The sequence below is a fragment of the Physeter macrocephalus genome, chromosome 15, assembly GCF_002837175.3.
Source record: "Physeter macrocephalus isolate SW-GA chromosome 15, ASM283717v5, whole genome shotgun sequence".
Taxonomy (NCBI): Eukaryota; Metazoa; Chordata; class Mammalia; order Artiodactyla; family Physeteridae; genus Physeter; species Physeter macrocephalus.
In genome coordinates, this window is record NC_041228.1 from 44,301,721 (window position 1) to 44,325,551 (window position 23,831).

Below are 23,831 nucleotides of genomic sequence, written 5' to 3' on the forward strand. Positions count from 1 at the left end.
TCTCATCTCATTTTTCTTATGTGTTTAGCCCCACACCTGCTACCTAGCTTAGGTTAGGGTACAGTCCATGCTGTAAAAACAAAACTAATTACCTGTGTGCAGATTAAGCTCGTGACTTTGGCCTCATTATCTTACATGGCTGATTATCAAATATTTAAAACTTGAAGTATATTATCTGGCTATTGATCACATTATCTTTTTTATTAAAATGATTCCTAGTCAATAAAGTTTCCTTTGCACTTAGGTTCCTCGATTCCTGCTAATCCCTGAATGCTGAATGTCTATTGCCATAATAAGTATTTAAATAAAGGAAGATTCCAGGTCACTTAATTTACCCAACAGACATTATTCTAAAGGATATTTTAAAGAGAAAAGTGTTATTTGTTAGCTTATGTTAAGGCAAGCAATGAAAATAGGTTTAAGTTTAATTTGAACCAAATTAAACCAAACTGTTTAGAATAGAATAAGCATCTTGCTTTTTACTTCTGTATTGTGAACCAAAATTGGCTAATAATAATAATAAAGAGAATATTTGTAATCCTCCAATCTAGGCAAAAATTGAGAGCCTTAAATTAAACAAAACTTTGGGAGTAAAAATATCCATTTTAGCTGGCTCTATTGAACAAATTCATTGAGTCAGTGCTTATTTGTTGAACCTGGCTTACTGTGTGCCACGCATCATGCTAGGCACTGTAATAAAGGAAAAATGTTCTTAATTCCTTCCTTTGAGGAACTTTTAAGCTAGTGGAAGAGATAGGCAAGGAGATAGCTAGTGGTCGTACCAGCAGGCCACTCAATTCAGTCCCCTGCACTGACAGGATTAATATTATCTGCTGTCTATTGTAAAAGAAAAATTTCAGAAATGGATAGGATTTCAGACCTATGTGAGTTATATTCAGCACACTGAACGTACGACTATTATCATATAATCACCTGTAGTCACGCATTCTAGTGATGCAAGTGTTCATCGTTCTCCGGGAAGCTAGGTTTAGTTTCCCTGTTATGTAATCTAAAGAATAAACTTGGTTTTAAAAACTCCTTAAGAGTACACAAATTACGTTACTTTTAATGATGCTTAATGAATTCATATTTTTGGTAAAAGATCACTTTGGTTTTCAGCTTTTATAGATTGTATTTTTCAGAGACTACAAGTAGTTCATTTCTTTGTTGGGACTCTGTTAAAACAGTCCTATTCTTTAGGGACACAGAACCCTAGTTTGCGTTTTAAAGAAACTCACCACAGCCATAGGGAGAACCTGTCAAGAGCCACACAATATGCAAGTTTTAGCATCCAGCAGTTATATTTCACTGGTGTCTTTTGCTAGTAGATTCCTGAAGTCTTCGAGTTCCATCCATCTTGTGAGCTGGGCTATGGCTATAAATAAGGCAGGTAGTTTGTAATCATGGGGCACAATCATTTACATTAAGTGCTTTCTGAGATTTTCTCTTAGGCTTTGGAGTCGAATGTATTAGTGTGTGTAATTAAAGGATTAAGGATATTGATTGATAAATTTATGGATATGGATTTATGGATATAGGCATATGGATATGCCTAAGAGCTCCATATCCTATGATTATTCTACATGTGGTTTTTTTTAGCTAGATTCTCTTAATTCTTAAGCTGCTGTCTGGTCTCAAATGAGACCTTCAGAATAATGTTATAGAAGATATCTTTAGTTCAAAATATTGCCCTAGTCACATTCTTATCTTAGAAACAATGACAACATTTAGTCATACACTCATTTTTAGCATTTTAAATTGTATTTGGTGACTGTACAGAGAAAAATGTAACTTCCATGACTGTTGTGTTGTATTTGTTAAACTCATTCCCATTCTCGCTTTTGAAATATATCCACAGTATTAAGTCAGTTTGAGGGATTGGTAAGATAACATGATTAATCTATTACTAATTGAATTTTGGGAGTTCCCCCCAGATATTAAGTAAAGACTATTTTAAATGGGTAGCCTCTTAAACAGTTTTAAAGTTGAGTACACACTGAGTCCATAATGTTATTTCGACTCTTTAAGTCAAAAACAGGTTGTTATCTTGAAGGACTTTTGAAATAATACACTTTTCCTTGAAATAATATATTTTAATTATTTGTGTTATTATTATTATAACTCACTTGCTTTCCAGGAAAAAACTCCAAATATCCAAGTCTTAAGAAAATTAGAAAACTGTTTTTTTAAACAATTTAAAAACTGTTTTTTTAAACCTCAGAAAGATGTTTTTGTTTTAAATGAAATGATACATCAACTTGATCATTCACAGAAGGCTTAGAGATTCATAAGTTTGTTGAATGAATACCACCTCCTGCCTCAAGTAATTGGTAGAGAAATTAATATTTTAAAATTCCTTTGGCTGACAAGTTTTATCACTGTCACATGATTGAATTATAGAGTTTCTCATTACTGTCTCAATGCTCAGGAAATCTAGCATGAAAGTTAAAGGCACAGGGTTTGAGCAGATGTCTGGATCTGAATCCCTGGTTCTTCTTACTTGTTTTGTGACCTTTGGCAAGTAACTCTCTGCCTCAGTTTCTTCATCTGTTAAGTGGGGATGGTAACAATACATATTTCATAGGTGTTTCTGTATTAAATGAGTTAATAGTTATACAGCATATGGGACAGTGCCTGACACATAGTAGATGTGATATAAGTAATAACTATTATTATGATTTCTAACATGCAATCTCACAGTTTAGAGAGTAGCGAGCGGTACATAAAATTAGTGTTATTGCTTGGCACACAAGTTTATGAAATTATAATAGATTCTTAGGTATTTTTTCATTCCAAAAGTATTTCCAAGCAGTAATGTTTAGGTGGCTAATTTATTTAATAGGCACAGAAACAAGAAAAGGGGAATTCTGTCTTAAATACAGTAAATCTATTGTACCTTTGGGACCCTAATTCATAATACAGGGCTATAGAAAAATAGTTTACTCCCATCCAAAGGAATATATTTTTCTACTTCTGTACTATCAGATTATAAAAACCACAAACAAGTTATTCAGAGTATATCTGCATATAAAAGTTCAGATTTTATGTACTTGTATTGATTCCTTTTAAATTACATCATGAAATTCATTTCAAGACGATGCATCTGAGCTCCTAATGTAAAGTGCCTACTGTATTTTAAAGAGTCTACTGTATTTAGTATATTGGGTTAAAAAAGACGTGACTACTAGTTAAATATGTCCATCTTTGAAAAACAAGAAGAGATGGTTGCCTCCTACAGCATTAGGTATTTTTATTGTTAAAGATGAAAATCCTAGTGTAGTTTTTGGCTTCTAGGTTGGGTTGGGCTTCTGAACATAAAGTTGAGATTTCTGGATTTATTATCCTTTAAAACAAAAATAAGTAACATTTCTAAAGATGAACTCATTTAACCCTTCCTTTCTTTTGATGGTTTCTGTAATAGATATTATCATGATCACAGCCTCATTCTGCCCACTACAGGATGAAGGCCATAACATAGGTGCTGCCAAGCTTTGAGCATTGCTGTCCTGGGTCATGTGAGGTCACATTGGTTCTCCAAAGGCCATCAGCTCATCCCTTCATGTATATTGATGGCGGCCCTTGCTGTATCTAGTATCCAAAGGTCTCCATCTGTCGTAAGTGTAGTGCATCTTCCATCTCTTCCATACATCATAGATTGCTTTTTCTATCTTTTCACATTTCTTAAAACATTTCCCCCACTTCGACTTGGTCTCCTCATTTCATAGCTGTATCTTCTGGGGGCTCTCCTCCTCCTCTTCTTTCATCCCCAAGCAGTTTGCATCCTAAAGTCAGCTAAACTTAATTTATAAGGTCTTTTCTATAATTTTTCCATCTTTCAATAGTTACATATGTATACATTTCACATTTTAAACCATCTCATACAGACTCTTCTGTTTTTGTTTCAACACTACATTTTAGAACAACCATCTGTTTTACAACAACTGATATTTTATAGGTGGTCAAGATTTAATGGTTAAAAATTAGCTTCTTCAGAATCTGAGCCTTAGACTGTTTTGCATAAGTTTGTCTAGATTCACCAATAATCTAAAATAAGAAAGTCTTAAGAGAGAAGTTGTCTCTTGTAATATTGATCAATTTCAGGATTTGTTTTGGTTTTTTAAACTCAATTTTGCATATGTGGACTCTGTTATTGCTGCTGCTTAATCAGAAGAGAAAATATTAAATTAGTCATTCAGTTTCTGTAGCTATTAAAGTAGTATTTGTCAGTGCATCAAAATAGTTTCTGAGCAGTACCTCTACTGTCATCACTTCATTCTTTCTGTTGGTACACCTGATGCTTAGCTAGCACACAGTAACTTAGAACTGGAGGGGGTATTGTAAAATATGTATATATATATATATATATGTAAATAGGTGTGTATTATATAAAAAATTTATTTGCCTTTATATTCTGCAGCTATTTTGAGAAAAAAAATCTTTCTTTTATAAAGCAGGATAGGATTAAGAAAACTTTTGCTTGATTGGAGTTGGTATTTCTCTCAGGGTTCTAAGTCAGGTGGAGTTTGACTCTATGCGAATATGACAACGTGTCATTGAGAATTCTAGGGAAATGTAGCCAAGAAGGTGAAATACAGCACAACTTTCCCGTATGGCATATGGATCCTCACTATCTATACCGACTGTATAGCACACGGGAAGGTGGGTGCACAGTTGACTCCAGTACATTATCTATCTTTGAGCAAATTTGGGGGCTATTCATGAGGTTTGAATAAAATTTATAAAAGTATCATCTAAGAAGTTTGAGGACTTCCCATCAAGGGTTCAGACAGTGAATTGCTAACTATAGACATAACTTCTCTCCCCAAGTGACATGTACTGAGGGAGTAAAAATTTACTGGTGTATATTACTTAATCCAAACCTCTTCAATGGTTTTGTTTTGTCTAAAGTTTTGTGCCCTTTGGATGTCAGTGCTGGGTGAAAAGAGAAACTTTATGGTGCTCTTTTCACCTTAGTTTTTTTAAATAAGGAAATAAGTATACAGTCGGCCCTCCGTATCCGCAGGTTCCACATCCATGGATTCAACCTACCACACATCAAAAGTATTTGGGGAAAAAAATTCCAGAAAGTTCCAGAAAGCAAAACTTGAATTTTCCATGTGCTGGTAGCTATTTACATAGCATTTACATTGTGTTATAAATTATAAGTAATCTAGAGATGATTTAAAGTATAGGAAAGGATGTGTGTAGCAAACAAATTAGCATCCAAAGCAAATACCATGCTTTTTCTTTTTTAAATTAAAGCGTAGTTGATTTACAGTGTTGTTAATTTCTGTGGTACAGCAGAGTGATTCAGTTATAGATATATATACATTCTTTTTACAATTCTTTTCCATTATGGTTTATCACAGGTTGTTGAATATAGTTCCTGTGCTATACAGTAGGACCTTGTTGTTTATCCATTCTATATATAATAGTCTGCATCTGCTAACCCCAAGCTCCCAATCGATCCCTCCCCCACCCAACCTCCCCCTTGGCCACCACAAGTCTATTCTCTATGTCTGTGAGTCTGTTTCTGTTTCCCTCCTGGGTATATATCTGGATAAAACTGCAATTCAAAAAGATACATGCACCTCTATGTTCGGAGCAGCACTATTCACTATGCCATTTTATAGAAGGGACTTGAACAGCCTCAGATCTTGATCCCCTTCAGATACCAAAGGATGACTGTATATCCATTCTTACTGGGCAACCTGCTAAATAATAATGATGGGAGTAGCACTAACATCTAATCAGAGTTTAGGATGTGCCATGCCAAGCATGTAGTAGGAAGTACCTCACTGAGTCCTCACAGCAGCAATCTCAAATGTGATAGCATTGTCCCCACTTTACAGATGTGGTGACTGAGACATGGAGAAACTAACTTGCCCAGTGTCACAGGGAGTGCAGGTGGCAAAGCCAAGATTCACCTTCTCTGGGCTTTAGAACTAACTCTTCTGCCTGTGCAGCCTAGGGCTGGTAATTAGTATTTGGATAACTTAACATCACTTTTCCTGTTCCCTATAATAATAATAGGCCATTAAAAATAATTTTTATAAAGTTATAACTCTTTCCTTAACCCAATAAATGGAAAAAAAAATTTTTTTCTTCTTTTTTTTGCTGCTGTGGAGAAAGCATTTTTTTTTCTGTTTGTCTTCAGACTTTACAAATCTATTCTTATCCAGTAAGCTATTCTTAAGCCAAAGTCTTTTCTCCTAAAAATAAATGTCTAAAAGTTGTCTTAAGTAAATCTCTGTTTCACTGTGTCATGTGGCTAAATGTGAACTTGAACTTGACTGCACTTTCTTTATAATGATGTGAAAGGTAATCTTGACAAATCTAATTAGCCACGTGATATTTCTTTGAAGTCGTATATGCATCAAATGGTTTTATCAAGCTTTTTAGCAAATGAAAATTACTTAAATAAAGACATTTTGCTTTTCATCATTTACTGTATAGAAATGAATATGTACATGAGAATGCATGGGTATTTCCAGTCCATTTGATTATCAAGTAGTCATAAAATTATAATGTAAACTTTAAAAAATAAACTTTTTATATTTGGAATAATTTTAGACTTAAGGCAACATTGCAAAGATAGTACAGAGAGTTTCCATATGCCCTTCACTAAGCTATAATAAGGCTTTGCTAATTCACAATAGTTGTGGAAATTTTATGTTCTGGCCAACTGATAATCTATGTACCCTCGAAGGATTCAAAATATTCAAATGTGTCTAAGGCATTCAAATATAAAATGATATATACTTAGCTAAATTGATTGTGCTTTTCTCATCCTGTAGCTCCATAAAATATAGAAAACTGGACTGAATTTGTTTTGATCTTCACCATACATTAGCTAAAGTATTCTTTAAAAAGTCTGCTACTTAACATTTCTTATACATGTAGAGAAAACTTCAATTATTTGAAATTTATCATGGGTTGAAAGATTGCTATATTTATAAAAGTTAAAATGATTTTTCTTTCTTCCCCTCAAACTTCTAAATACATAGACTTTCATTTGAAAATCCAGTTTGGAAGAAGTTTAGTGCATATTTTATCTCTGAAAGACTGTACACTTTACTTTCAAGCATATATAAAAACATATATAAAGGGTTTCATGTCATTTTCATGAAGATGTTATTTTGGAGGTGAGCATTCCTACATCAGCTTTATTATGATCCGTTTTCTCTAACTTTTAAAATTTGGCCAGCATAAAAGCACAGCATTTCACTTAAAGTGGAACTTAATTTTTTTTTTTTTTCCGGAAAGCATGTCATGTACTAGTTATATTTGGTCAGCTGGCTATCTGTGAATCCATTCTAATGATCCTTTCTTGCTTCCATCCATGTCAAATCCATGTGATCTAATTTTTGTGAGAATTTTTAATGCTTATCAAGATTTTTTAAAGTAATTAAGTGTTAGAGCCGGTTAGCCATGGAGTCAGGCTCACTATTTATTGAAAGGTGGTAGAATCAGAGCTGTGTGAAAATTATGTTACCCTAACATTTGACTTTCTAACTACCAATTTGACTTTGAATAAAAAAGAAAATTACCAGATACAGTTTATTTTCTTTAATAAAATAAAATATACCCATAGAAATTCCCACACTTAAGGAGTGTTGGGAACAGCGTTCCCAAATATCATATTGTATAATGAAATATTTAGAGTTGTTTTGGCTTTGAGCATACAAGGCATTCAGACCAATGACCTGTTTTCCTTGTGCTCTGATGACTGGTCTTGCTATTTTTGTTTATTTTTTAGAAGTGAAATGCCCAGCCTGTTAAAACTATGTTTCTGTGGGGAAGCCGAGATAGTGGGCATTGCTTGCTTCTACCCTGTGTAATGACATAACAGTGCTTATGGTGCTTTCCTCCTCTCTCCACCGATTTTTATCCTTTTCATAGATGCACATCGGGAATTCCTTCACAGGCCTGCTTCTGGATATGTGCCAGAGGAGATCTGGAAGAAAGCTGGTAAGAATTGTTTAAAAACACGAATTTAGTGTTCTGGCAGCTGTGTGCAGTTGTTAATGAAGTGACGTGAAGAATGACAAGAAGGGACTTTACTGCTAACAACAACAAAACAAACCCACACACACAAAATTTAAAAATCCTGATGAATATTCTTAAACCAGGCCTGATTAGAACATGAAATAGTTTTTATTTTAGTAGCATCTGCTAGTGCTACTGTAATGAGAGTCTGGTGATGCTTCTGTTATAAACCCCATTTTTCAGGGGCTATAATGGTTTCAGGCTGGAAGCCTGAGGTCTCAGATTGCATGCAATTTTTCCTTCATGAAAACAAAGTCTGGTGTTTTACTTCAGCCTTCTCTTCTAATTTTTTTTTAAATTGGGGTATAATTGACATATATCTCCTGAATTCTTTTTAAAAGTATCACAGCAAATCTAGTTCACTTGCTGAGGCTCTCAGAACTTTTATGGTTACAACCAGTTTTTAAAGGTGATCTTCTGTGCTAATTAATATTCAATGACCAGAACTAAATTAAGTTAAAGGACAAAGTTGTTAAATTTCTATTTTTCCTTTCCATGTATACTATCTGATTTTCATTAGGGGATATTGTTCTACATTTTGAAGTAGATTTAAGTTTCTGATGACTCATTGACTTTTTGGGCTTAAAGAAGTTCAGATCTGCAGAATCTTGGTAGAACACCAGCACTATAAAAGTTGAGCCAAAACCTTATTTTTAAAAAGAAACCGACTCAGGAGATAAAGCACAAACCTGTTTCAAGAGTTAAAAATGACATTGCAAACACATAATGTGGCTTTGAGCTACTATAACTCCAACTGTTAAAATAGTTTGTCTGAGTTGAGAAACTGGAAAATGCTGTTTCTGCAGACGATCAGACGGGTATAGGGCTGAGAACCCCAATCAAGGAGGAAAGGGTTTTTTTCCCACAGAAGATTTCTATTTGGGTTTTGATTTGACACAGCTATGTCTATAGTTCTGTGCAACTTGGTGACTCTGATCCCTTGGCTCTTGTTCGAGTTTTGTGGTTGTTTTTTAAATTTTCTAAGAAATAACTCTTTTTGTAAGTGTGACAGTATAGCAGCGTAGATTAAGAACCGGAGAAAGATCTCTTGCATGTCCAGTATACAAATCAGGTAGATCCATTCAGCCTAAAGGTTAAGGTTTATATGTGTGTGTGTGTGTGTGTGTGTGTGTGTGTGTGTGTGTGTGTGTGTGTGTATCATCTGTATAGTCTTACCAGAGTTAGAGCATCACCTCTAAGCAGATTTTCTACCAGGGTAATAGTCATGGGATACTCGTAAGATGTTAAAATGTGCTGGGTGCCACCTACCTGGAGAAGGAATTGCTACATCTTTCTTCTGACCATTTTTCTTCCCCAATTTTAAGCTGTCAGTTCAGTTTATCCCAATAATAGGTACAAAGAGTTGCCATTTTGGATAGCACAAGGATGACTTTTTATGTTGAGGGATAGAGTCTCTGCATTTCCCTATTTATGTGTATTTAAGTTAAATCTTGATAGTTCGTAAAGAAAAATTGACAGTGAAGTCTTGTGCAATCCAAATTCCTTCTGTGCTATTATCTACTCAAGCCTTTGTTTGACTGCTGTGAAGTGAGAGCAGATTTTTCTGAATATACCACCTTTGTTGGAAAGTCAACTTGAATAGCTATGCACAAAGGAAATCCTACCATAAGTTGTAAGCAATTGGAAGCAGATTCAAAACTTCACTATGTACTTTCCACTTAATCAGTTTTTTTTTTTAACTTGACATGTTGTAATCTATTGAGTCCACTATTATTTTTCTTCACTGTTTGGTGGGTTTCTGAAACCAGTTCTGGGTGTACTTTGCATTGTGGGGACTCTGAGAGGAGGGAAAGAGCAATACTTGTTTATAGGTGTCCATGCATTCTTTAAGAAGGGTTAAACCTTATCAAACCATGTTTCAAATATTTTTAATATGTGCCTATCCATCTACATTAGGTCTTCAGTCTAAAATCTGACTTGGAAGTAGTGTCCAATAAATTTGTATTCTTATCACTATCTTAGGGATAGTGATATCCCTAAACTGCTGCATAAAAACAGTTTGGGAATAGTTTTCTATGGATAGATGCTAAATTTTAAGGAGTATATTGAATCTCTAAAGTATAGATGACAGTTTCACCTGGAAGTCTCAAGTAACTGCTTATAATATTTATCTTTATAGGCTTCTTAGAAAGCATTTCTAGTGTTCGAAGTGTCAAGGCATCCAACATGAGGAAAACACCAAAGGCAGAATGGGACATCTACACTCAGCCTGTTAAAATTTGAAAGCTTTTCCCCGCAAGAGTCTAAAATTGGCTGTGGGCAATTTTTTTTTTCCCTAGGAAAAAAACCTATAAAGTGTGTCTTTGCAATGAAACTATTATACACTACCTTTGTGACAAAAGATAAGTAAATAAAATCAAGTTTAAAGCATTTGAAAGATATCAAAGGGGCAGAGCTCTAAAATTCAATGTACTATAACCCATGCATCTTCTTTTCAGAGAAAATTATAATTGCAAAAAGTATATCCTGTGCTTGAAAGTACATCACGTAATATTTTGCACCATTTTATTTTGAAATGATTTCGAACTTGCAGAAAAAGTTGCAAAAAATAGTATAAATAAATCCCATATACCTTTCTCCCAATTTTCCCTATTTCACCATATTTGCTTTGATGTCTTCTGTTTCTCTCTTCCTCTTTCCTTCCCTCTTTTTCTGTTATGCGTTATATTTTTCACCTAAGTACTTCAGAGTAAGTTGCAGACATGATGTCCCTTTACCGTAAACATTTTAGTGTGTATTTCCTAAGAACAAGGACATTTTCTTATGTAACCACAGTACAGTTACCACAATCAGGATATTAACATTCATACAACACAATTATTTAACCTACAGACCCTATTCAAAGTTTGCATGGAATCCTAATAATACAATATAATAATATGATGATATACATATTAAATATTTGGAGTCCTAACAAATGTCGAAGGCCATATCAGTTTTCCCCTAAAAGTAGTATTTTTAAAAGCAACCGCATAGATAACAAAACACACTCTGAAGTTTAAAGGTCTTTATAAAATTGGAAAAAGCCTACCATAAATATAGTTTTTAAATTGCAACTGTTTTCTTCAGTATATTTCTTTTTCAAACGATCAGTGAATGTTTGCAGTTGGTAATAAATATTCAAGCACCTTGCACATGTCCTACCAATTCTCTTTGCTGATCTGTAGGTGCCTGTGGGATTAGAATAGGAATGCATAATTTAAATATAAATTGCCTGATTTGCATATACAATTAGTCAAGCTACAGCTTTGATCGTAAGCAAAAATTATTGTCCTGTATTACCACTTACATAGAATTTTAATTCACCTTGAATATTCAAACCAAATTAGACCCTGACTGTATAGTTAGAAGGGCAGTGCCTCCCTGGTGCCCCAAGTCATTTATGATAGGATAATAAAGGCATCTTTTCACCTCCTGGTGAAGAAGGTGCTGCCAGCTCTGTGCAGTGCTGTTTTCAGATTTTAAATACATATCTTAAAGCAACCAACAAAGGCTTAACATGTTTTAGTTAATATTTCCAGTCTGGATCTTTCCCTATAATTTAGTTTATAAAATCTAGCAGACAGTAATTACAAATGAATGAACAAACTTCAGAAATAATTCTGGGAAAATGGTGGAGGCTACAAAAGTCACCATGGTTAATTATTAGTGGAGGGCTTTTCATGATCCTCAAGTCATGAACTATGGATGTGTGAAATATAACTATAGAAATTTAAGGAACTATAGGAGTATTTGCATCTCAACATTTTTAATCTACAGTAAAACATTTTTATTAGGAATCTATGTTTTTAATTAAACAGAACATTTAATTAAGGTGCTTTTCAAGTGAGTGAAACAATTAAGTGCAAACACTTGAATGAAACATGTCATAATTAGTTTTAATAGAGTGTTAATTGGTAGTAGGTTTGCCAAGTTAATAATTACTGCTTATTAAATTTTCAATTAATCATTGTCATTTTGCTTTGAATAAAGATGAAAATTAGATAAACTAATTCGGGGGAGGATATTTTCCCTTGTTAATTAGAACAGTTAATTTTTTTAAATGGAAATTACTTGTTTTAGTTGTCAATCTTATGTTGCACATTAGTCAAATCTTTGCACCCTTTCCACAGCCCAAAATAAAGAGCTAATTTGACACCTTGCAGGTTTGTAGTCAGGCCTGATTGTTTTGGCCTGCAGTATGATTCAATTATATTTGTCTAGTGCAACGGTTGGTTATGCAAGACTGTTTATATTTGATTCAGTGGATGGACAACAGCTGAAAGTCTGGAAATGAGAAAATGATTTTTTTTTAAATCCCTATCATTTAGTCTGTAGAGTCATATGTCCACATTACTCAGGAAATGACAAGAAAAAGAAAAGCTGGATCTCCTGTATGTTTCATCTTCAATTTTCTTTAAAAGGTCTGCATTAAATTAATTGTTATGAGATACCTTTTCATTATTGTGTTGTATCTTTTACTAGCAAAATAACTTTGCATTTACATATGTGTCTGTGTAAAATCTATTCCCTTCCTCTCTTTCCCTGAAAGCTTTACCCCTGTACTCCCTGTGTTCATATTAACCTATTGCATTGTGGCAAAACACCTTCTTCATATGTCTGAATTATCCAGGCAGGTTTCTTGTGGTTATTTTCACCTTTTATCTACTTAGTCTGGTCTCAGAATCCTTTCCGGGGTACTAGTTTGGTAGAAAAGTTGTAGTGATGCTACAGTAGTTTAAAAGATATTCCCAGGAGTGTAAATTAAAGGAAAAAATCTCACCCTTTGCTCTCTTAAAATGAATTTCCAAAATGTGGTTCTTTAGACAGTCGGAAGAACTGCCCAATAATTGGGATGAAAGTCATGCGTGTTGTCTAGCATTCTGTGTAACAGCGATCAGTATCCCAGGTCCCGCGCTAACAGAGAGCTGTTCTCTTGTCCGGTCCGGCCCGCCTGGCACGCAGAGGAGGCGGTCAACGAGGTGAAGCGGCAGGCGATGACGGAGCTGCAGAAGGCCGTGTCAGAGGCCGAGCGGAAGGCGCACGATATGATCACCTCGGAGCGCGCCAAGATGGAGCGCACTGTGGCCGAGGCCAAGCGGCAGGCGGCGGAGGACGCTCTCGCTGTCATCAACCAGCAGGAAGATTCGAGTGAGGTGAGGCGCGGATGGAGACTCCCTGGGGAGATGCTTCCGTTAATGAGGGCGGGCCTTTTCGATTTCAGGAGATCACAGGTAAAGGCGGATATTGGAGTTGAGACAAACGAATCTTTGGCGGGGGGGGGGGGGCGGTGGAAATTGGAGTAATTTGGAGAGGCTTGGCACTTGTGGAGTTGACCAAGAGCTGATCAAATTTTGTTTTTATTAAAGGCCTAAAAGAGCAACTGCCAAAAAAGGTTTTTAATATATTTGGTGGGTAACAGATTAAAGTGAAATTCTTAGAACTTCCTAGCACTATTTAGATTCAGAACTCTGTTGTGTGTGTGTTAGCATATGTGTGTGGTTTCCTTCTAACAGCTGGGATTGAGGAGAGAGACCCTGTGTAAGCTGTGTAGTCTGAAGACATACTGCAGGCCAGGGATCAAAGTCACTTCCTTAACTACTGTTTCTGAAGTCCAATGCTAAACCAAGGCTTGCATCAATTAAACATTTCTAAGAGATCTTCTGCACAGTCTGTTTTTGCACATTATTTGTAATAACCATTATGATGGTCATTTCATAGCATAACATCACTGCCAGAGGTAATATTATTTAGTGTTATTACAGTATATTTAAAACACATACACACATAGCCTAAATGGTGGAAGGATCTGGGAAGTAACTAAAACACAGTGTCTAACAGAATGCCTTTTCAACAGAGACTAAAGTCAGAGCAACATGGTAACGCAATGCATTAATTAACACAGCACCACAATCCCCAACCCAAAGGACCCTTAGATAAGGACTATAGCTGGCTAGTCACACCATGCTGAACTAGCAACAGCATAAGCTGATAAATCAACGGTCCACTAAAACACATATCTACAATTTGTGAAGGAGAGTAAGAATTTAATTTGTACCAGGCTTGTCTGTAGATGAAAGACCCTGTGGGAATTATTCGATACCCAGAGTTTCTATTTAATGTGTAGCAGATGAATAGCAAGGGGACAAAAGCAATTGATTTTCAACATTTGAAAGTTTCTCGGGAAAAGAGGGACAAAGGGAAGTGTATCTACCCTTTAACTGCAGACTTTTCCATTGTTGAATTAAACTAGACATAAATTCAATTTTACTGGCATCTTATGGCTAAGGTACTTAAAGACTTTGTGTTTTTTGAAAGAAAACACAAATTTTATTAGCATCTTTTGGACAGAATTTGTCCTGCTCTATTCAAGTTAGTAATACTGTGAGGCACAGTTGTTGCCATCATTAAAACATTATCACTGAACGTTTTAGGGCTGTTATGCATGTTAAGAGTATTTTATAGGTCACTAAATTCTAAAGATAAATATCTTGGAGAAATTGAGAATTAAGTCTTTATATTTGACTAATAATGCTGTATTTCTTTAGTATCTATAAGCTGTGTACCTTTATTTCTAATATTTTATCCAGAAAAATATATGAGCTTGACACTGGTATTGAGCATTATAAAAATATGGTGTATCAAGCAGTAACTAGAAATAGTAGATAGGATGAAGTAACCTAGATATGAGTGATCTTCTAAAGTAACTGTTTTCTTTCATTCTTTTTGGGTATCTTGAGAAACTGATCTTCTTTTTTTTTTTTTTTTTGGTGGTATGCGGGCCTCCCTCTGTTGTGGCCTCTCCCGTTGTGGAGCATAGGCTCCGGACGCGCAGGCTCAGCGGCCATGGCTCACGGGCCCAGCCGCTCCGTGGCATGTGGGATCCTCCCAGACCGGGGCGCGAACCCGGTTCCCCTGCATCGGCAGGCGGACGCGCAACCACCGCGCCACCAGGGAAGCCCCGAGAAACTGATCTTTAATAGCACTACCCTTGTCTTCGGTGACATTTCTCAAGGATTTTAAAGTAGACTATGCTAGGAAGAAAGGTTTGGGAGCTAGAGAGCCACATTTAATTCCTGGCTCCATCTCTTATAATTCTGTGATTTCAAGAAAACCACTAAACCTCTAAAAGCTTTGCTCTTCTCATCTCGTACGGTGGCTAGAACCTTGAGATGTAATCATTTTATCATGTTGCAGGTGAGGAAGCTCACATGGCTAGTCATGCAGCTAGGGGTTGGCAGGATCCACGATGGAGCTCTCAGCATGCTGTCAGTCCTTACATTGTTCCAGAACAATGAAATAAGCATCATGAAGGTCATTTTTGGATACAGATTTTAAAACTGTACCCTGTGGACATTTTTTTAAAAATCAGGTTTGCAACCTGCCCAGGGCAGTTTGTTATTTGATACATATTACTCTAAATTATATCCATTTATTTATTTATTCTGTCAATAGCAAATTATTTTATGTTGGGGACAGCACTAGGCACTGAAGATACAGTGGTTCCTACCTTCTTGTTCACTGTGTAATTCATTAGAAGAGTCATATCACTAAATTGTGAATCTTAGTAGAGTTTAGTGCAGAGGCTTCTGGGAAAAAAATTTTGTTTCATCTGATACTTAAGGATAATCAGGAGCTGTTCAGCAGCCACCTTCCACCCACCTCCCACCCCACCCCCACATGGCCTCATCACTGCTTTTTTGGGCCATGCGCACGTCAGTGCCTTCGTTCAGGGAAGATGGGAAGGCAAGCTTTGCTAGGCTTTGAAAACAGGAAGACTGTGGCTGATGAGTGTTTTGGAAGGATCACTCAGGCTGCAGTGTGGAGAGAGATGAGAGGAAATGAAAAGGAGGGACCGATCTGTTTCAGGAGACAGATGAGGAAGGAGATGAAGATGAAGATGATTGGCAGTGGTGCTGGGGGTGGAGAAAATTGAACCCGTGAGATAAAATGGGCAGGATTTGATGATTGGTCAGCTGACAAGGAAGGGAGAGAGTTGTGGTTTTTCAGTAGACATGCAGAGTTTGGGGTGTACACATCAGGTGATCTTCCTTAAGCATTAAACCTTTAAAAACTTACTGGCTTTGATCTGCCCAGCGGTTTTTTGTGAAAGGTAACCTTTCTTCATTTTTTTTTTTTTTTGTGCATAAACAACAAAAGTTAAAACATTTTAAGAAGTTCAAATCAATTATTTAATTCAACTAGACAGACAGATTTCCTCTGTAGATTGGAAAGGGCAGATAGAGCACAAAGGCCTAAATAGTTTATGCTGTCTAATGTGAAAACCAGGAGAGTGCATGTTGACCCTCAGCCCAGGTGCCTGCCTCTCAGGCCACTTCTTTAGTAGCCACACGGCAGTACCCTCGACTCCTTCAGGGTATTCCCATCCTGTTCTCTAATTTCACTTTGGTTTATAGACTAATAATCATTATTACTAACCGTTAGAATGACACTGACTGCTTAGGCAGACACAAGCAAATGACATTTTCTGTACTTTCTCTTTTAACGTGTATTACATATTTCATCAAGAATGTAATGCAAGAATTAGCATAAATCAAAAGAAAGGAAATTCAGTGACTGGCCATCTTCAACCGTTTTATTTTTTTCTATATTCATTTCTGGTTCCTATCTGTAAACATATAGAGTCTTTTTTTTCAGTGAATATTGTTAGATTTGGACTATTTCAAAAGGAACCTGCCACAGCTCCTCTTTGAGATCCGTAACTTGTTCTGGCTTAGGGGATCAAAGCACATGGCTGGAATTGAGCCTCGAACAGAGAGCAAATAATTGTGCTGTTCCAACAGTTAGTTTCGAGTTTAAGCCACTAAAGTGGTATTTTCCCCCAGATTGAAACAGTCTTTATTCATTATTCCTAGATAGGTGCAGAAGTGCACACGCTTATATTGGGTGGTTTTGTGGCACTTAAGCAGAAGCACTGACTGAACCTTTAAACTTTGTTTCCAGAACCTGCTGAGCCCTAATAGTGTGAACAGGTCACTCTGAGAGGTTCATCTTCATTACCCCCTCTAGAATTAATAGAGCCATCCCCAGTGGATCCCGTGCAGTGCGGCCCAGACTCTGGGGATGGACTAAGTGGATTCACTAGGAGGTAGTCACCACACAGTTACTACACACAGTCTCCCGGCATGGCTCCCATTAAAGCCTCACAATCTGATCAGACCTATCGATCCCCAGAAGAATTTGGAGCTCTCACAGTATGAGCTGATTCTATGTTACCTAAGATTTTTGCTTATTTGTTTCATTTATTAAAAGACCATCTGTCTGAATCCATAGATGTTCATGGTGTATTGGGTGGTCTGTTGGGCCTGGAATGATACGGAGTGGTTCACCTCTTGGAACTTTGGTTTTCTCATCTATAAAACTGGGATAATGTTTATGACTCACTTTGCAAGGTGGTTGAGAGGTACAAATAAGATGAGTAGAAGTATTTCATAAACAAGTCACCTTAAAAAGAGCAGCGTGAGTATGTAAGAGAGAGAGAAAAAATAAAAACAATTAAGAAGCTATTCTAACAGGAAGGGCAGGGAAAGAATAGTAACCGTGAGATTGGAAAGGAAGGGAGACCATGGGGGAAGCAGGGTCTGTAAGGGTTTGGCACTGAGAGGTTTCAGGGGAGTTTCCAATGAGATGACAAAGTCGTTGGCCTGAGCATTGCCAGTGACTTAAAAGGACCACACCAGAGTCAGGTTTAGGGATTACTGACTTGGGTGACAGAGGAGCATCCTGGTGGGACTACAGAACAGGCAATTGAAAATAAGAGACAGCAGCTCAGGAAGGAAATGAAGGCTGGAGGAAGGTTTGAGAGTCATTTTCTTACAGCTAATGGTTTAAGACCATGGCTGCCAAGGGAGAGTGTAGGAAGGAAAGGATATTTCTTTTCTTTATGCCAACTTCCCTCCTTGCCAAGTATTTAGGGGAAAATGAAAAACTAGAAGAGGAAGAGGTTATAGTATAAGAAACAGAATTTTATTATCTTGAAACCAAAGTTAGAGGGACTTTCAATAAGGGAAGTTTTTTTAAAAAAGGAGGAATGGGGGAAAGGTCAGTAGTGGTAAATCTTCAGAAGGTCTGAGGGCAGCGAGGAAGGAGAAAAAGTAACTGGCCCCTAATGACGTACAAGTGGAAGTAAGCTCATGTTTTTTCTGTGTAGCTGTCAATGCCTATCAAGGGAGGCACAGGGCCACGAGCTCTCTAATTGTAAAGGTTGTGCCATGCAGAGATGGTATGTAGTCTCATTTGCTTTCAGCCAGTGCCAAGAGGAGGAGGTGGTGTTAGTTCCTGCCATTTATTCAGGACCCACCGAACATCAGGACACTTTAGTTAGCACTGACATAATCCTGAATAACCCTATCGTTATGATTCCTACTTTATAGGTACTGTCACTCTACGAGGTTAAGTAACTTACCTGTAGTTCTGAAGCCACTAAGTGATATAGTTGGAAGTGAAAAACCAAGAAAGGGTGACTGAAGCCACTCAAAATTGGAAGCCATTTCCATTACACACCATGATACCTTGTCTTTGGTGTTCCAACTTCCTGGTCCAACCTCTGTCTACTTTCAGGATTGAAGTGCCCTCCTAACCTTATTCCTGCCAAAACAGGCTATAAGAAAGATCTGAAATAGGCAAAGTGTGGCATTTTGGAAAGAGTATTTGGTTTGCAGTGCAAAGACCTGAGTGAATCAAACCTTGCCTATGTAATTTCATATCTAGGCAAATCATTTACTATAAAAGTTATTTACATTTGGGGAATTTTAATTATAATCATTCTACTTTATTCATTGAACATCACTTGCGTGCAAGGGCTTTTCTGGATAATTATAGGTGTGTGGGACCTGGAGAAACTTTTTAGGAGAAAATGTTTTGTTTCTGGTAAAAGGAATTTCCAACAGTAAGAACCAGAAAGGATATTATTTTGCTGGTAGGACAGAAAGACCATTCTCTCTGTATCTAAAATAACAAGATGAAGGAAAAAATTTTGTTCTTAGGGACAAAAAAGAATTGCTGGTATGAAACAAGTATCAACAATCTTTGACATGCAGCTTTGGCACCAAAAGCTTCAACTCATCATTTCCACTTCCCTATGTAGTACCAGTACATTTAGAAAAGGGCGGGTTGTGTTCTGCCTCCTAGTTTTCATCTGAGTCCTAGCCTAATTTTGGCCAATTGCTGATTCCCATAATAGGGAGGAAAACATTCCTTATGCTGAAAAGGGAAGAATATTATCACAAATAAAGGGAGACTATAAAGTGCCATGGGCTTTGGGAATGAAATTTGCTATGAAATGGTATTCTCGAGACTTCTGTACTATTTTGGTAATTCAGTCACCAGCATCATTGCTTAGAGGACTGAAAGGGAAACTCAGTTATATGAAAAATGAATGAATGAATGAAAGAAATAAGCAACTGTCAGGTAATACTAGCTTGAATATGAAAAGCACAAATTGAAAAATGTAAAATTAGATTAAGCCATTGACCACCTTAATCCCTGCCGTACAGATACACCCCTGGGTATCATACACAATTTGCAGTTTCCACCTTTGTGAATGGCAGAAAGCTTAGAAACTTAAAATGGTTAAAATTAGAGTACTCATAAGATTCTGCACATTGCACAGTTCCCAGAAGTGATGGTTGAGAGGCCGAGTGCCAATGGTCAGGCATCAGTCTTACAGGTATGGATTAGTTAACAGGAAATTTGGTAGAGCCACCCAGGAGAAATTAATAGAAATTGCTGTGTCTGTCTTCTAATGAACTTTTAAAAAGGAATATGCACTTTGAGGATTTCCATTGGTTGAACACTTGAGCTAAAGTTCCCTATACATTCATGGCAAAGCAATGTCAACAGCAATAAAAATATGCAGGTTTTTTCCCACCAGCTCATTTGAATTGCTCTTTGTTGCACCTTCCTAAAGTCAAAGGTTGTTTTTGTCTCAGTGGTGGCTGGTAAAATGAATGGGATTGAACAACTTCGGAGTGGGAATGGAGGTAAAACTAGCCAGAGCCCTTGAATCCTGGGTCAGAATCCAGAGATGCTAGGCAAAAAGGCTCCATTCCCAGCAGCTTCATAATCCAAAACATCTGTTTCTATATTTGGCGCAATTCCACGTTTTTATTTGTAAAATTGTTCCCATCTTTGAAAACACTTTAAAAAATAAAGAAGTCCCCATTCTGTCTCCTCTTTCCATTCCCCAACACATGCATTTGTAATTACCTGGTTTAGTCTGTGTGTTTAATCAACTTAAATTGAGAAGGTTGCCTACATCTGATTTCAATCTGAAGGAGCCATTGAGAACTGGGCAGTTACTGCCTTGTGTCTGCCAAGATGTGCCTCTGCCAGAAAGCGGATAGGACTCACACCAGGGTATTTCCTAAAGAAGCCACTTAACTCAGATTAGATGTTTAATTTCCTTAAAATATTGTTTTGGATCTGGGTCTGTGTTCTCTAATTGGGATTTTCTGATGTAATTTAGGAATTTCACTTATTTCTGAGTTTGTTCCAGGATCCAGCTGGCATTATTCTAAATGCCTAAAGCTCAAGGAAGTAAACTTCCCTGAGTGATGAGTGTCGTACCTCGCTGCTCTGGAGGATGAGCCAGGCCCATGTATGTTCAGGCCTTTTTGGAACCATTTGTCCTTGCAGTAAGATTGAATTAATTTTGAGAAAGAAGGGCTTCTAATTTTGGTAATGAAGCTTCTGATCAGAGGTACATATTTTTTGAGATATTTTCCTGGCTAAATTAAATGGAAGTAGGAAAAAAAATTACTTTGTTCTGGTACTATTAATTCTAATTCCATTTTTATTTATGAGATTAACATATAAATCAAGCTACTAGATTTATTCAGCTATGTTCACTTAAAACACCTTCCATTGGCCAGAGTTTGAGATCTTAAAGTTTTAATTTTTTTTCCCTTCATTGGGCCATAATTTCTGAATGGTAAAGAAATATGAACGTAGGGCTGAGCTCTTTCTAAAAATTTTAAGCTGTAGTTCTTGAGTTTTTAGGCTTCCAGCACTTGAAAGACTCTAGGCGCTCCTTTAGTTTTTAGCCAAATTAGAATGAGTGCTAAAATTTGCTTTGCATATTTTGCACAGTGGTAAAGCCATACACAGACCAGGGTGATGGGCTGGCATTCCACTGGGGCATTTTTTATAGGCTTATGAGCCCACCTTAAGCCACACAACCAACATGCTGAAAGCAAAATAATTGCAGGGAACATAGTGGGGAAATTTTTAATATCCATATATATCAGGGCTTTAAAAAATGTATTTTAACTGTGACACAACTACATACTGTCAGCTGGTTGGGGTTACCAGATTACAGTTGGAAGTTTGTTTTGCAAGAAAATAAAACCAAGGAAGATACAGGATAAAAGGATTAATGGTAAAAGCTAAGATCACTTGCTATAACATTTCACAATGGGGATGGTCTTGCCAAAGGAAGCACAAACGTTTCAAGTTGGCTTCCTGAGGGTCCCCCTCCTCCTGGAAGGGTCCTTAGGGCACTGTCATTGTTAGTCTCCTCCCTGACACTCCCTCATTCCCCAGGATCTGTCCCACTTAGGGGCTCTTCCATCTCTAGTATGTCTGTCCCCAGATTCACAATGTGTTTTATCTCAGAGGCAGCCTCATTTCTGCTTTTCTCACTTCTTGGAAAGCACCAGTGGAGATTGGCAGTAGGCTTGCTAGGGTCCTAAAACCTCACAAATATTTATTGAGCACCTGATATATCAGGCACTGTTGTGGGTGCTTAGAGTATATCAGAGGAAAAACAAACCAAGGATCCAATCTCCAGGGAGCTGAAGTAAAGGGGATTGTTTCGAGACTTTCCTACCATTTGGTTGTCAGGTACAGTGAATAACTGATTGCAGTGGGAAGAACTAAACACATGCCCTACTTTTTCTGGTCTGTGGTAGAGCAGAGGATAGAATCCTCTATCTAGTCCATTATATTCCTTTGACTCTAATAGAGCATCTGCATAGTCCCTTTGTGGTTCCTGTTAGTGTCTAGAAGGAAGAAGCTTCTGCCAGGAGTGCTATCTTTGAGTCTTTCCATGGTGGTAGTTGTATTAGAAAGAAAATTTAGATGTAGCAGTTGTTGGTATGGGTGAACAGAGAATTTAGATGTGACTATAACTAAACCTAAAGGGAAGGGGTTTTATAGTAAAAATGGAAAAGAGCTTCAACCAGTTTGTTTAGATGTCATAATAGTTTTTGGCAGAAAAGTCTGGGCAGTTACACCAAAACCTGCATCTTCAGGGTGTTTAGTGTGTGTACACATACACACCTGGATTTTTCATTCTTATAGTTCTTAAAAATAAGGGGGTAGTGCTGCCTAGCATATTTCCTTAGACTTTAGCCTGGTCAGTGTAATAATTTGAGATTTCACTTTCTTCTGCCTTCTCCAATAGAGTTGCTGGAATTGTGGCCGTAAAGCGAGTGAAACCTGCAGCGGCTGTAACACAGCCCGATACTGTGGCTCGTTTTGCCAGCACAAAGACTGGGAGAAGCACCACCACATCTGTGGACAGACCCTGCAAGCCCAGCAGCAGGGGGATACGCCTGCTGTCAGCTCCTCCGTCACACCTAACAGCGGGGCCGGGAGCCCGATGGACACACCACCAGCAGCCACCCCGAGGTCGACTACCCCGGGGACCCCTTCCACCATAGAGACAACCCCTCGTTAGATGTGCACTCAGAACTGTCAGAGGAAAGACAACACAACCAACGTGAAACCAATTCCTCATCCTCAGATGCTCAAAGTTGTTTTTGTTTGTTTGTTTGTTTATAGATGAACTATCCTGGTTCAGTATTTCAGCAAGAGAGAACCTAACTGTATCTTGAGGCGTTAGTAAAACAGAGGGCCAGTAACGGGTCGTAATGACTTACTGTGGATAACAAAGATTTCTTTTCCTTAGAGAACTGAAAAGAGAGCAGAAAATATAACATGAAATGATAGATTTGACCTCCTCCTTGTTATTTTCCAGTAGCTGGGATTTTAAACTAGATGACCTCATTAACCGATGCTTTACCAAACAGCAAACCAAGAGATTGCTAATTGCTGTTGAAAGCAAAAATGCTAACATTAAAAGTCACAATGTTCTTTATATACAATAATGGAAAAAAAGAGGAAAACCCTCAAGGGCATGAGCATTGGCTACAGCAGTAGACATTTTAACGAGAAGATGAATGGCGTCCGTGGGTTGCTAACTGAACTTTGAAGACCCGCCACAAAACGCGCAGATGTGTAGCATATTGGAAGGAGACACAGATGTTCGGTTTTTTTTCCTGTTTCTGAAAAGAAAGAATATCCAGGTCAACAGAAGGAAAAATGAAAGATGATTTGCAGTGGGATATGTGAATACAGCAGCAAGAAAAAAATGCCATAACACAAAAGGCTCCTTTATATATATATATACACACACACACAGAAGTAAGAGACTCAGCCTGCAGTTATTAGCATCCTGGCAGCTTTGACACCAGCCAGCTGCCCTAAACAGCCCTCAACGTTTCTTCACTTTTGCAAGGTTCCACAGAGCAAGACATTGGGTCTATTCCAGCTCATTCATTTTATATTGAAAAATAATTTTTAAAAATGATGGCTCCGGCTCCAGCCCCTTTCTAAATTTTTTCAACCCCACCCTGTTTGGATTTTTAATTAAAAACTAGTAGTTCTCTTGGTGTTAAAACACTTCTGTCCTGTGAGGTTTCCCAATGGTGTTTTTCTTGTAAACGTGCTGGACGACTGTGAAGACGCGTTGTAGTTTA

The 23,831-nt window shown here is 37.3% G+C and overlaps 1 protein-coding gene across 5 annotated transcripts in view; it reads left to right on the forward strand.

Moving 5' to 3' along the window:
* RUNX1T1 (RUNX1 partner transcriptional co-repressor 1) overlaps positions 1-23,831 on the forward strand; it is a 139,426-nt gene that overhangs the window by 113,083 nt on the left and 2,512 nt on the right. For all 5 annotated transcript variants that reach the window (XM_007111486.4, XM_007111485.3, XM_024115888.3 and 2 more), the window contains 3 exons: positions 7,903-7,971; positions 13,015-13,205; positions 22,475-23,831. The exon at positions 22,475-23,831 is cut by the window's right edge and continues 2,512 nt beyond it. In XM_007111486.4, the coding sequence (XP_007111548.1) occupies positions 7,903-7,971; positions 13,015-13,205; positions 22,475-22,750 (536 nt within the window). In that variant the 3' untranslated portion in view covers positions 22,751-23,831. The remainder of the gene's footprint in view (positions 1-7,902; positions 7,972-13,014; positions 13,206-22,474) is intronic.